A 14,231-nucleotide genomic window follows, 5' to 3' on the forward strand; every position below is an offset into this window, starting at 1 on the left:
GCCCGCTTGGCTCAGTGGTAGAGCGTATCACTAGTACTAAGCTATGATAAGGTCGTCAGTTCAATTCTGACAGTGGGCAGTTTCTTTTTAAGCTCCGCATCGTCATGCGATCCTTGCTCAGTCGAATCACTAACGTCATCAAATGAGTGTAATTTGTTTTTACCTGATGTAAGCGAAAAGCCTTCGCTGAGACGCACATGACAAGATATCAGCCTTCAAGATTCGAGAGAGCGGCGGTAAACCAAAACATGCACATGATTCCTAGAGGTATACCCATCACTTCTAAACTGACATTCGGCTCCATCACGATTTCCTCCACCAAATATCGCGCGTATCTGTCGGCCTCCCTTTTTGCCATGGCTACAAAGCAAATATTCACCCTGGTCAGACAACCACCACTAACAGCACCTATGCCCACTATTACCGTCCCTATTTGTCTGCAGAAGGTCAGCTGTGATCGCCATCGTGAGTTGCTCCGTCTCAGGGGTGCTCCTATGCCTCCATAGACGTGCTAGAAGGCATCGCGTCAGGCTCAGTAATCCATTCGGGCTACGGCTCCTTGGTCGACTTAGTCTTTCGTTCTACTCGACAGGTTGACAAAAAACGTTTTGTAATGTCGTTCCTTCACTTCATCGTAGCAGCGAACGAAGTAAAAATAAATCCCTGACAGTGTACATGCATTCTGCGAAACTCAATCTCGTGATTGACCGTTTCGTCTATAACAGCTGCCCTAATAAGACTGTCTAGAAGGCGGAACACGAACGCAATCTTAGGTGCGCTGAAAGACCCAGCTACAGTATCACTCGGGGCCTTGGATCACGCAAGCAAGTATACATTTATGCACCATCGGTATCTCTTTCTCTCGTGCCAGAGATCTCGTGGGTCACAAACTACCATATTAGAACGATGCGGGAGAACAGGAGCAGACAGACTGTCTTCACAAGAGTGTTTTTAGGTAACCTCCGCTGGAGAGGAGGCCATTGCCGTGGCCAGTCAGTGGTGGATGGTCTATCTGGGTAGACATATACTTCCCTGGAACGCAATGCACACACGGAAACGTTTACAGACCCTACGCTCGTGTTCGTAGAACCAGAGTTTCGAAATCAGGGAATCGATGGAGAGCTTGAACATTCAAAGCGGCACGAATAGGCGGTGTTCCTTTAGTCACCTGTCGATTGAAAACCTTGGTCCGGGTACCTGTGTGACATTCGTTTGTCTAAGGTTTGGGTAGACGGATCTTAAAGTCTCTCGCTTTATCTCTATAGAAGACAAACAGATCCTTTACTCGCTTTTGTCCTAAATTTTTTTTCATATTCCATCGTCAAAATTTGTGCGGAGCCGCGCAGGTACTTGGTCTCCTTTAGAGGCAGGGAGCCTAACCAAGAAAATACCTATGGTATGGGGACATCGATCGCACCCAGGCGCACCAAAGCATTCCGGTTGGAAGAGTCTCGCATCATGCGTATCGTTGGATCGAGACACAGTGAACTTTGGATATTGAGCTAGAAAGTGGGCAGCCACATCTTGATTTACCAAATCCTTCCAATGCGAAGCGCCTCACACGGTGGGTAAATGGATGCGAGATTTGATCTCGGATGCACAGCCAAGAGAATGCCCGATTAGTGCTGATTAAATTCGAAGTGGTGCTTCCCCGCAATATTGTCATTTAAATGTTAATACAATTCGTTGCAGCTGTCCGCGTTGATTCGCTAAGGGTGGATTTCCTAACAAGACAAGGTATACATGCGCTCGGCATTGCAAAATCGCCCCACACGCTTCGTAGATGAACAAATACTGTAGCGTATCATTGCCGATGTCTTGATTATGTGACGTTGATATATTCCAAGCCATGAGTGGACGACTACGTAGGTGCTGATTAAATTCCTTCCTGTTCAATTGCTGCACTACCTACCTGAGATACAAATGACCGATTGTTCTCCAATTGCTGTGGTCAGGATTTACACAACCAGCACTCCATCTCTGCCGCCATGCGAAACTTTGTTACGATAGTCATCGGAGCCCTTGCAGCCCATACAGCTTCAACATGCACTCGCGAGCAGTTGACGGCCGCAACTGCTGATCTCCTTACCGTTCAAACGACAGGCAAAATAAATGGCACCGCATCCTTCGCCTCTCCGATCAAATACACCGAGAACCGCAAGACGGTCGATATCGCAAAGGGTATCCATTCGAAAGCTCTCACCATTGCCCATAACCGTAGCCAGCACGACTTGTCGCAGTGCGCTGCCTTCAGCGAATTCATTGTTACGACCGCTGCCAGTCCCTATGTGATCGCCACGCAATTGCGTCTGGACAACGCCACTCAAAAGGTCAATCAGATAGACACCATTATGACGACCAAAGGCGATTGGCTGTTCAACGTTACTGGCACGTATTACTGGGCTTCGCGCGAGAAATGGGATCCTATTCCCATGGCTACGCGCGATACGCGGGAAACTCTCAAAGCGGCAGCGGATGCGTATTGCGATATCTTCAACGACAAGAGCGTCAAGGTTCCGTGGGGTCAACCGTGTGCGCGACTCGAGGGAGGGTCATATACAGGCAAAGGACAGGCAAGCGATCGATGTGACGTTGGGATTCCGACCGGCGTCAAATTGATCAATCGACAATATGTGATCGATGAAGAGTACGGGACGGTGGACGTGCAGATGGACTTTGGCGGCACGGGTGGTTTCGGAGTAGGGGGTTTGCCTGATAGTCACGAGTTCAGGGTTGAGAATTCGAAATTGAGGTATGTGCATACATTGTCTTCGTGTGGTGGGAAGTCATGTATGTAGCAAAGTGGAGTAAATGGAACATGTGGAGCGATGTCGGTTTCGTCGTTGTGTTCTTAACTCTGAGTTCACCTGGATAGTCTCTTCTACGTTATTTATCTCTGCTCGCCTCTGATTAAAACATCTTTGATTCAATCACGATGAGAGAGATGATACAATATATATGAAAATGTAGCTGTCGGTAGGTTTGTGAGATTAAGAGTACTTAGGCTACCGTAGTAATACATTTCCATTTGATTTAGGGTAGACTTATGTCTCTTCGCAACGGATTCGCTTTCACATTTGTGTCACAGACTGTCATCAAGGTGGGCAATATAGCCCTGCTGTTCGACCAGTGGAAGCTATGTGTTATCTTTAGGGGTCAGATTCAGCAGTTTCTCTATTTGCGGGCGCTGCGGTACCCGGACAGATCCATAGTTGCTTGTCTGGAACATTTTCAAAAGTATCGATCGAAGTGCGGAAGCTTTTGCAATGACGGTTCTGCGGGCTCGATTGATCAGCTCAGTGGGTAGGACGGCGTTCTCCTCGCAACCCGCCCCATCGTTTCGAACGCCTGAATAGAATGGGGATACCTGCAGGGAAGAATCGGATATCACGTTCAGTCACATCACTTTGGAGATTTTGGTCATCCTGATGGACAGTCGCTTTACGAGCACTTCCTTTGAGTATCAAGGCCCACTCAGCTTGGGGAACGCCAGTGAAGTTCGCGGTGAGCGTTTGGTGACAGTTGCATGTCTACGCCTACCATGGCGGTGGCGATAGAAAGTTGGTCTTTGCTCTGATTCGAGCCCATTCGGCACTTGCAAGGCAAAAGATGACGATCAGCTACTTGTCGGTGCTCCGCTCAACCAGTATCTGTCAATGTAGATGGTCCCGTACAGCTGCTTGACAAAGTCCCTGTCCATTCATGCCGCTACAAAAGTCTCCACCCATTGTGCGAATACGCGTCCGATGGTCTGTTCCAGTTTTTCGGATTGTCTGCGTACGCTAGACCGAAGAAAATATAACTTTAATCGATGGGTCATGAATATTACCCTTCTCTTCCTCTGAGATTCCTTTCTCGCGACCCCTATCGTTGAGCTACACTATGTACACTTCAGACTTACTATCCGCGTTCCAAAAATCCTCTTAGTACGCGGCGGTTCTGGTGTAGACTATTTCTTTTCCCACGAGAACAATGCCTAGCACGTGTTACACTTCAGTCAAGAGACTCCGGTAGCGGATAGAGATCCGACACAGAGCGAGGGGGGTGGTTTGCAGTCTCAAAACATCCTCTGCATCTCCTACAGCTTACTACTCGGTCCTCCGATAAACGTCTGCCCAAGCATCAGCATCTCCACCGCTTCGCTTACCATCTCGTCAACGATCTGCTTCGCTGGCTTAATGTCCCTAATCTCGCCAGCCACCTGCCCCATTAGGAATGGGATATCAAACTCTTTATCATCTTCCATATCCTTTGCAAGCGGTACGATGCCCGCCTCAGTCAGCTTTTTGATCTCCTCTGGCCGAGCATGCCAGTCCCTGATATATTCGTTGAGCTTTACTCTGAGCGGCCGTCCACTGACCACCAGCGTGCGGTCCGTGTCTTCGAAGCGCGCGGAAACAACGTTGTCCTTATGCTGCTGGGAGCATCCAGCCTCAGTGGAAGCTACGAAGCGTGTTCCCACCCAGACGCCCTGCGCACCCTGCATTAGGCTGCTGGCTAGCGATCGCCCGTTGTAGATGCCGCCCGCAGCAACCACCATGGCTGGCTGCCCCGTGAGCGGGCTCGTGTACCTCCTCGCCACATCCACCACAGCGGGGATTAGTATTGAATTCGAAATGTCGCCTGTGTGTCCACCACCTTCGCCGCCTTGCGCGCATACGATGTCAACGCCCGCTTCCAGAGCCTTCACAGCATGGCGAGGATGCCCGACCATATTCATGATCTATTTTCTCTTAAGAGTTTCTCTTTAAATAAGTTTCAATCGACCTACTAGGATACCTGCCTCGTGCAGTCGCTTGATGGTCCTTGTGGGCGGCACACCCACAGCGCTGACAAACAGTTTCGCGCCATTCTTGATTGTCACTTCGATGAGTTCGTCAAGCTGGCCGTGCGTATAGTCGTGGTTCGTCTTGCGCGCTGAGCCGCCGACCTGCGGGAGCGCGAGGTCGACGCCGAAGGGCAGCGATTTGTCGGTAAGATTGCTCTTGAGCTCGTCAATAATAGATTGCAGCTGAGCAGGCGTGTAGCCCAGGCCACCAATGACGCCGAGGCCGCCAGCATTTGACACGGCTGCGGCAAGGAGCCCGCCAGATGTGCGGGCCATGCCTGCGAGGATGATGGGATACTGAATGCACAGGAGCTTCGAGAGGGGCGTTTGTAGCGTGGGGGTCGACATGTTCGCGTATCGAGCGCGTGTAGTACAGTCCGAAGCGCCGGGCAACTAGGTTCAGGGTAGCAATGGATGCTGATGGAGATATACAGTCCAAGGACACGCGTATAGATACGATAAATGGAGGGTGTAGTCCATAGTGGGTATGGGGAAGGATGCTAATAGCGGCGAGCATGGCAAGGATCGTTGCCAAACGCGGGGATGGCATGCCGAACCGAGGCACCTTGTGAGCCCATTGCGAGTCAACCTTCGCTCGAGCTTGGCCGCCCCGCCTGTGACTACGGTCAAAGCTCAACCTATGGACCGTCATCACGCGTTGTAACGCAGCCATTTGTGTGAGATGCTCAGATCCGATTGATGTGTCCACGGATCATGACAGCCAGCTCTCGGGAATTTGGATCACCTATGCTCAGTCAACGTGCATCCAAGATTGAAGTATGACTTGAAACAACTCCTCAATCTGGACCAAGATGAGTGATGAACAGCTGCATAACATTGCTTAGAGAGATATTGTACACTCGCTAGAAAGTCCCACTAAGGCGCCCCATTAGCTCCACGCGAGCGTATAGCCAGAGAACAGAAGTCCGAGTAACAGGCTTTGTACGGCTTGTTTTTCGGTGCTACACTGGAAGGACAATAGTCTTGGTACTGAGCGCGATCCCCCGAAATGTTCCTTCGGTTAACCTAAGCTCGGAAGGCTCTTGGAAAATGTAGGCGCTTTGCTAGGCTTCGTGACATTGGGCACAGAGGTATGGCCTCGCCTTCCAACTACTTCCCAGGGGACGTGGAACGATCTAGCAAATGGGGAAATTAGCGCTTGACTCCATTGATTTGGCCATTGGCCTGTCTGTGACCGTTGACTTTTGTGTTTGCGGGATTCTGAGGTGGAGGTGGAGGCGGAGGTACGGGACCGAACGGTCGACGTTCTGGTACAGGCTCTATAGCATCGTCCTCGGTATCGTCGTCATATTGCTCGCTGCCTTCCTCATCATCGTCCTCGTATTCGTATTCGCTCTCAGTCACTTCCTCATCCTCTTCAAGCTCGGTCATAGGAACTTGACCTCGTCCCTGTGCTTGCATACCTCTACAAAGTGTCTCCAGGCGAGCAATCTTCTTGCGCTGCTCTTCCACCTCCTTCGTCTTCCTTGCCAGATCATCCTGCATCTTCTCACGTTCTTGCACCATCTCAGCGATGTTGCGATTGGTCACCTCTTTATTCCGTTGTAGATTTTGATTCTCTTTCTCGAGGCGCTTGGTCTTTTTTGACATTTCCTCCATTTCTTTGCGAAATGTGAGGAACAAGTCATTCGAATTGTTGAGTGTTTCTTCGACCTGCATCTGGTCAGTATTAACCAATGGTGTACGCTGAAATCGTTAAGGAATCATACCTGCTTGAACTTTTCCACGTAAATGTTCAGCTGGGTGCGTAGTTCTGTTTCGGTTTGCGAAAATGTAGACACTTGTCTGGTGAGCTGGTGCGATTTGGATGATTCTGCTTCCTGTTGTTTGCGTTGTTGTTCAAGCCGGGCCATCTGGTACTGTATCTCGAGTTCTTTGGTCCGTAGAAGGGAATGGAATTGCAGCTCGCGTAACTCGTACTGGTCGATGAAAGATTTGAATTTTTGCCGAAACCTGCAGGACGTCAGCCTAGACGGACAAAGCAATCAAACATGCACGCACAGTTCGTCAAGTTCAACGTCTGCTTGGTTTTGCGGCTCGGGCTGATGCTGCTGGGCGATACAGCTATCGACGTCGTAGACAAGCTCCTCAAGACGGTGGTGCAACTCTTCCCGTGCGGCCGACTCGGTTGACTCCATCTTATGCAACTCATCCTTCAGCTTCTTGTTTTCCTTGGCAAAGTCGCGGGACAGCTTATCCAGCTTGTCCTTCATGGTAGTGACTTTGTTGAGCTCCGACCTCTGCGCATCCTTCTCCTTCTGAAGTTGATCACCACGCTTCTTAGACTTTTGGTGTTCCCGCTCAGTTCGCTTCATCTCCGAGAGTAACTCCGTATAGCGTTTCTGGACCACCTCGACACGGGTCAGCGGGCCATCCATGCTATTAAGGAGCGAAGACAGCTCTCGATTTGCCTTTTTGACTTCTCGCTCTGGGAGTTCGTCAGTAATGATACGCCGAACGCTATAGCAAGCATGCGTGCCCAGTCTAGAAGCACACGCGCGTCCGCGACGAGGGACAGGTCAGACGCCCAAGATCAAAATTTCAATTCCCGTCTAGAGCATGGTGCTTGGGCGGGATTGCGGCTGACCGCGCTGATGCAATGACCTTGGACTCCCAACGCTGTGCACGGTCCCACTCTTCCAGAGGAATTGTATGGAGGATAAACGCACCGATTTCAAGCTCCTGCTCCTTGTCACCAGCGGCATCCTGCTCCAACTGGGCAATCTTGGCCTGGATCTGCTTCTGCTGCTCGGACGGATCCGCAGACTTCTTCGCCTTGCCCTTCTTCGCCAGCGGCGGCGCAGGCTGGGCAGGCGCCATGGATGCGGAGGTGGAGGTGGAAGCGCTTCGGCTGGTGTCCATGCTACGAGGGGCGGGTCGGGCTGGTGCTGGGGTCGACGTGGGATGCTGGTGGGCGACGGTTGCCATCAAGGAAGCCGCAATTGCCACGCTCGGGGCGGCTTCTCCGGTCGACGCTGCGCACTCTCAAGGCGGGTTATCGCCCTTCACATGTGGGCCCGCGCGAGCTGGGCAGGTGCGGCGGGCGTGGTCGCGAGCGGGCGTGGGGCAGGCGGGCGGTTCGGTGGTGACTTGGTGGGCGGCTCGCGACGCGGGCAGTCGAGGTGCAGCGCGATGGCGAGGCAGGGTCGGCGCGGGCAGGACTAGAGTAGAGGCGGCCGTGGTTTGCGGGAGGTGATGGGGTCGCGTGGTGATGCAGGGAGGGGACTCGCAAAGCCTTCTACTGGCGCAGTTTCGTCGTGGCCGTGGCCGAGGGAGTACGAGGGCGCAACGCTCCTGATGCTGCTTGCTGGACGCCGCACTCCAAATCGAAGGTCCGGGATTCGCAGGCTGTCCGCGCTCCAACCGTCCTGTAGCTGTACCGACCTTGGCTCTCCTCAGACGCAACATGGACCTGCAGCCTGCACTCGTCGGTTAGTCAGCCCTGCATCACGTGTATCCTCGACGCCGCGGCCAATCGGCGCAGCAGGCGTCATGGCCTACAATTTTCCTCTCTACCGGCCGTGGCAGCTGTCGCCATCCTTCACCCCGTCCGTATTTCCGCCTGCCATGTTGCGGTCCGCTCGCTGCCAGCTGCGGAGCAACCGCTGCTCCGGCATCCCACACGCGCCTTCGACGCGCTTCTTGCGACGCGGATATGCCGCCGTCACCGATGCTTCGAGCCTCCCCCGAGTCGGCGAGCAGCTCCACGGCTTCACCCTCAAGCGCGTCAAGCAGGTGCCCGAGCTGGAGTTGACAGCTCTCGAGCTTCAGCACGACAAGACGGGTGCCCAGTATCTCCACATCGCGCGCGACGATGCGAACAATGTCTTCTCCATCGGTTTCAAGACGAACCCGCCCGATGACACTGGAGTGCCCCATATCTTGGAACACACCACGCTGTGCGGCAGCGAGAAGTATCCGGTGCGCGATCCCTTCTTCAAGATGCTTCCGCGCTCGCTCTCCAATTTCATGAACGCCTTCACGTCCTCGGATCACACCACCTATCCGTTTGCGACCACCAATGCCCAAGACTTCAAGAACCTCATGTCCGTATATCTCGATGCGACCCTTCACCCGCTACTGCAGGAAAACGACTTCACACAGGAAGGTTGGAGGATAGGCCCAGAAAACCCATTGGCTGCGCAAGAGGAAGGCGCCGACGAGGCCAAGCGTCTAGTTTTCAAGGGTGTTGTGTACAACGAAATGAAGGGTCAGATGTCGGACGCGAGCTACCTGTTCTACGTCCGCTTCCAGGATCACCTTTTTCCGGCCATCAACAACTCGGGCGGCGATCCGCAGAAAATCACCGACCTTACTTGGGAACAGTTACGCAAATTTCACGCAGACCACTACCATCCGAGCAACGCCAAACTTTTGACATATGGGAACATGCCTTTGACGGAGCATCTAAAGGAGATCGACCAGCGCCTGCGTAGTTTCAACCAGATCTCTGTGGATCACGATGTGAAGGTTCCCATAGAGCTTGACGGACCGAGGCATGTTACAGTACCCGGACCACTGGATCCCCTCGTACCAGCCGATCGCCAGCATAAGACGTCGGTGACCTGGCTGATGGGCGATACCGCCGATATTTTGGAAAATTTCTCGCTCGGGGTGCTGAGTAGCCTGTTGATGGATGGTTACGGGTCTCCTTTATATCGCAACCTCATCGAGTCGGGTCTAGGTGCCGATTTCAGCCCGAACACAGGCTACGACAGCGCTGGGAAGCTTGGTGTATTCTCCGTAGGGTTGAACGCTGTCAAAGAGGAGGATGTGCCAAAGGTCCGAGAAACTATTGCGAAGACACTACTTGACGCACGAAAGAATGGTTTTGACAGCATCAAAATTGACGGGATCTTGCACCAATTGGAACTGTCGCTGAAGCACAAGACCGCCCATTTCGGCATGAACATGATGCAAAGGTTGAAACCTGGTTGGTTCAATGGTGTAGATCCCATGGCTGCGCTGGCGTGGCAGGACACAGTAAACGCATTCAAAGAAAGACTTGCAAAAGGAGACTACTTGGAGAGCTTGTTGGACAAATACCTTCTTAACGACAAGACACTGACCTTCACAATGACACCGTCCGAAACATTCGCACAAGAATTGGTCGATGAGGAGAAAAAGCGGCTTGCAGAGAAAATTTCTGAGGCAACTAAACAATTCCCTAGCCAAGAAGAGGCCCAGAACTATCTGGAGAAACGGGAGCTCGAGCTGCTCGAGGTGCAAGAAAATGCCAGAAACCAAGATCTCAGCTGCTTGCCGACCGTGCACGTAAAGGATATCCCCCGTGAGAAAGAACGCAAACCGCTCCGGCACGGCGAGGTTGACGGGGTAAAGGTGCAGTGGCGTGAAGCTCCAACAAATGGCCTAACTTACTTCCGTGCGGTACACTATCTGGAGAACTTACCAGAGGAGCTGAGGGAGATGATTCCACTGTTCACGAGCGCCATCATGCGACTAGGGACTCGTAACAAGAGCATGGAGCAATTGGAGGAACTAATAAAGCTCAAGACAGGCGGAATATCGGTAGGCCACCACGCATCACCTTCGCCGCTCGCTCTAGAACAGTTCAAGGAAGGTTTCTCCTTTTCTGGATTCGCATTAGATCGCAACGTACCCGATATGTACGGACTTCTCCGTACCATCATCATCGATACCGATTTCGACGGCCCAGAAACGGAAAAGAAGATTCGTGAACTATTGCAAAGCTCTGCCAGCGGCGTGATTAACTCCATCGCCGAATCCGGCCATTCCTTCGCCAGGACCTTTGCAGAAGCAGGACTTACACCTGTGGGTAGGCTAAACGAGCAAACGGGAGGTTTGTCTCAAGTCAAGCTTACGGCAGGTCTCGCAGCACGTCCGATAACCGAATCATTGAGCGACGTAATTGCGAAACTCAAGGCCATTCAGTCGTTCGCCATCGCACAGGGTGACAACCTCCGTGTTGCCCTGACGTGCGGCCCCGAGAGCTCAACGTCGAACCAAAAAGCTTTGCAACACTTCCTCAGTTCTTTGCCGAAGAACGCCACCATACCTCCAACATCACAACAAGCGGAATACCCCCGGAATGCCAAGTCTTTCTTTCCCCTCCCTTACCAAGTCTACTATTCGGCAAGAGCCGTGCCAACAATACCCTACGTCGATGCCTCTAGCGCGTCTCTCGAGATTCTTGCACAACTTCTCACCCATAAGCACCTCCACCACGAAATCCGCGAAAAGGGCGGTGCCTACGGCGGAGGCGCTTACTCGCGCTCGTTAGGAGGCGTGTTTGGCATGTACAGCTACCGCGACCCTAACCCGCAAAACACCATGAAGATCATGTCCGAAGCAGGACAATGGGCACGCGACCGCACCTGGACGGCACAGGACCTCGAAGAAGCCAAACTCAGCGTCTTCCAAGGCTACGACGCGCCGCAGAGCGTCAGTCAAGAGGGCATGCGGCTGTTCCTGTCCGGTATCACAGACGACATGCTGCAGACACGAAGGGAGCGCCTGTTGGATGTCACGGCCGAGCAGGTCCAGCGCGCCGCAGACGAGTTTCTCGTGAAGCGAGTGTCCGAGAGCAGTGTTGCTGTCCTAGGCGAGAAGAAAAATTGGGCCACGGAGAAAAACGGCTGGGACGTACGAGATTTACATATGGCGGAGAAGATGGAGGAGCTCGCGCAGCAAATGCCTGATGAGGCCGTCGCTGCGCCTTAGACGGCAAGTGTGTATGACTTGGTCGCATACACAAAGCCATGAAACGTGTACAGCATCTGTATATTACTCAACTCATGCATAGGTGGCGTTGGCATTTACCGCATCTCTGTAAGTTTAAGAATACCACTGATTTCGAGTCTTTCCCCTTCCATTCCTTCCCAATCTTCGCTTCGCGTTTTGTTCCAGCTTCAATTTCGTTGGGTCCTCGTGCCCGCACTGCACGTCAGGATGTGAGAAATTTGCGTACCGCCCCGTCTGTCGCACTCCCTTCGTCCCAAAGCGCAGTCGAACAGATCCGCAGACGTGCCACTGCCTTTTCCATGGCTGGTGCGGTCTGGCGCTCCACGGGGGCATCCAATGCGCTAGATCAATGCTCTCTTCCAACTCCACGTTGTTGCGTGTGGGTAGGCAGAACTAGGGCGGCAACCAATCTCAGAACTGCCAGGGGTAAGGCTAGTCTCCTGGCGGACTAAATTTGGGGGCACATTTACGTCTCGTGAGGCAGGGACACTGGTGTAGGTGGAAATCGAATGAGCCGGAGCTGGTACGCCTTTCGAGTTTCAGTCTCACTGAGAGGCCATGCCATGGCTGCCAGAGGGCATGTGACACGGCTCAATGTTTGTAGGAACCTACAACATGGTATCATGCAATCGTGATAGGCTTCGTCTAAACCTGCCAACAACTAGAAAGGTACAGCAGACGAATTCGGTCCTGGCCGCTGCTCTGAGGATGTCGGAAGCGCTTCTATTTAGTACCCTTGCGGATTTGTTCTGTCTCATTGCTCGCATTGCTTTGTATACCCGGCAAGCGACTCATTGGTATTACACGCGAGGTGAAACCAAAGCAGTTTGGGGGAGTCGCGGCAACTACCAGGGGGAGGTGATCGTCGCCGTGGAGTATTGGATTGTATGATCAACAGATTTGTTGTAAAGGAATCAACCAATGTTATGCTTATCCTACCCGGTGTTAGAATTTTTCAAACAGTGATCAGAGAGATCGCGTACCATTTCCTCATCGATCCAGCTGTTCTGCTCTGCTCTGTGCCATCTCTTCCTGTGCTGACCTTCAATTTCCCACGCATTCCCGTCGTCCTCTTCGGGAATGGTCAACCCACCCCGCGTCCTAACAGGGGGCATACTTGTCGGCGCATGCGTGACATCGCAGCTCACCCGAGTAGGATCCACAAAGTCTGGGAAAGACTGCATTCGCTTCATAGTGCTGCCTCTTCTTACTGTTCCTCTAGTGCTTCCATTGCCGCTTCCACTTCTCGCCGAGGGTATTTTTTCAAGTTCGAATCCGGTAGCTGGGCCTTGACGCTCCGCGGAGGCTTGGTGATCGCTGCTGTTCGACTTGCTGCGCACAATCTGCACGAGTTTACCCAGGACAGCGAATTCCAGCTTGAGCTTTACAGAGTAGACGACACCTTTAAGGGTAGTTTCCACGAGGTACAAGTTCGCGAATTCGACGGCAAGGAGAGCGACGTCCATAGCGATGATGATGGTGTTGATGGCGAGGAGCTGGTACATGAGCTTGCGCGCAAAGGGGTGCTTCAGTTGAGTGTTATCTGCAATGCTCATGATGTCGTCTTGGGCGCTTTTCGACAGCTTGAGGATGCGCAATGTCTCTTTGACGTAGATGAGGGAAAGTATAAGCTCTTGGAGAAAGTAGCCAACCATTTGTATCTTCTCCATGACGTTGTACCCTTGGACAAAATGATTCAGAGTACGAGGGCTTAGGGTGTTCGCATTGGATCCGAAGGTCAACACGCTAGTTGGGAAGCCTAAAAGAATTACGTTGATACATATCATGTAGAGCGAGTACCGGATCACGCGGCGCGACTTCGTAAGGAGGTGTAGGCGGGACCATAGAACGAAGGATTGACCTGCGTTCGAGTCAGATGCAGAGCATGCTTGGTAGGTTTGGGGGCTTTGGCACTGACCAGTCACCATCATATACCAGCCCACTACGATCATGACCACAGCTACATAGCCGACGCTTTTGTTGGGATCCAGTAATTGGTAGAACTTGATCAAGAACCCTAACGAGTAAGGCATAATTCCGGTGCCAGAGACAATCATCGACCCTGCCAAACCCGAAGGTACCAAGTCAGCATATATCTCATAGAAAATGGGTATGGTACATTGTCTCGTGTCTCTGCTAAGCTAAGGAAAGATCCTTAATCTTTTCTTGTATTGTAAGTAGATAAAGATAATATTTCTTTCGCTTAGCGGAAAACACGCATCCACTTTGTACCGGGGAGACTTGCAGAAGTAGAGTCCGCGGTATTTGTTGAAGGTTACCAATATCAGTACGATAAGCTCGACGGCGTTGTACAATGCAAGTCCGATGAGGAAAGCAATGATTATTTTTAGGTCCAGTGAGTCGCCGGTGTACCCTACAATTCCCGGTCAGTCAATCTTCTGTAGCGCACATACAGCCGCATACCTCCAGTGACGCCTGCGCCGGCAGAGTCAAATGACCCTTGCGCAGGCTTACTAGCCAGAGAGTCCATAGACGATGTCGCAGTCGCCATGAGGCTACTCTGTAAGATGGACGAAGACATGCCTGGCGACCGAGGTCCGTCCAATTGTGGTGCTCAAGCACTTTGCATCATATCGTCTGCGAGGAGGTCTCCTTATTTTCAAAAAGGTTCTACAAGCCCCTTCACGGTACCTTCAGT

At 52.3% G+C, this 14,231-nt stretch overlaps 5 protein-coding genes and 1 non-coding gene across 6 annotated transcripts; 3 read left to right on the plus strand and 3 right to left on the minus strand.

The window, feature by feature from the left end:
- Positions 1–79, plus strand: N0V89_012133. The gene has a single exon. It is a non-coding gene; the product is annotated as a tRNA-Thr (tRNA).
- A 1,909-nt stretch (positions 80–1,988) lies between these two features.
- Positions 1,989–2,811, plus strand: N0V89_012134 (uncharacterized protein; the record flags this gene model as incomplete). Its single annotated transcript, XM_056220858.1, has 2 exons — positions 1,989–2,752; positions 2,799–2,811. 2 exons carry the CDS (start codon positions 1,989–1,991, stop codon positions 2,809–2,811), a joined length of 777 nt encoding a protein of 258 aa, XP_056064845.1.
- Positions 2,812–4,078: 1,267 nt separating this feature from the next.
- Positions 4,079–5,176, minus strand: N0V89_012135 (uncharacterized protein; the record flags this gene model as incomplete). The annotated part of the gene is made up of 2 exons (XM_056220859.1): positions 4,079–4,723; positions 4,772–5,176. 2 exons carry the CDS (start codon positions 5,174–5,176, stop codon positions 4,079–4,081), a joined length of 1,050 nt encoding a protein of 349 aa, XP_056064846.1.
- An 804-nt stretch (positions 5,177–5,980) lies between these two features.
- N0V89_012136 (uncharacterized protein) lies at positions 5,981–7,669 on the minus strand (the record flags this gene model as incomplete). Its single annotated transcript, XM_056220860.1, has 4 exons — positions 5,981–6,502; positions 6,559–6,802; positions 6,851–7,309; positions 7,437–7,669. 4 exons carry the CDS (start codon positions 7,667–7,669, stop codon positions 5,981–5,983), a joined length of 1,458 nt encoding a protein of 485 aa, XP_056064847.1.
- A 672-nt stretch (positions 7,670–8,341) lies between these two features.
- CYM1 (Mitochondrial presequence protease) lies at positions 8,342–11,551 on the plus strand (the record flags this gene model as incomplete). The annotated part of the gene is made up of 1 exon (XM_056220861.1): positions 8,342–11,551. One exon carries the CDS (start codon positions 8,342–8,344, stop codon positions 11,549–11,551), a length of 3,210 nt encoding a protein of 1,069 aa, XP_056064848.1.
- A 956-nt stretch (positions 11,552–12,507) lies between these two features.
- Positions 12,508–13,359, minus strand: N0V89_012138 (uncharacterized protein; the record flags this gene model as incomplete). The annotated part of the gene is made up of 2 exons (XM_056220862.1): positions 12,508–13,331; positions 13,353–13,359. The coding sequence occupies 2 exons, from the start codon at positions 13,357–13,359 to the stop codon at positions 12,508–12,510; spliced, it is 831 nt and encodes a 276-aa protein (XP_056064849.1).
- Between the last annotated feature and the right edge of the window lie 872 nt (positions 13,360–14,231).

The sequence above is a fragment of the Didymosphaeria variabile genome, assembly GCF_027946475.1.
Source record: "Didymosphaeria variabile strain IMI 356815 chromosome Unknown scaffold_10, whole genome shotgun sequence".
Classification (NCBI taxonomy): Eukaryota; Fungi; Ascomycota; class Dothideomycetes; order Pleosporales; family Didymosphaeriaceae; genus Didymosphaeria; species Didymosphaeria variabile.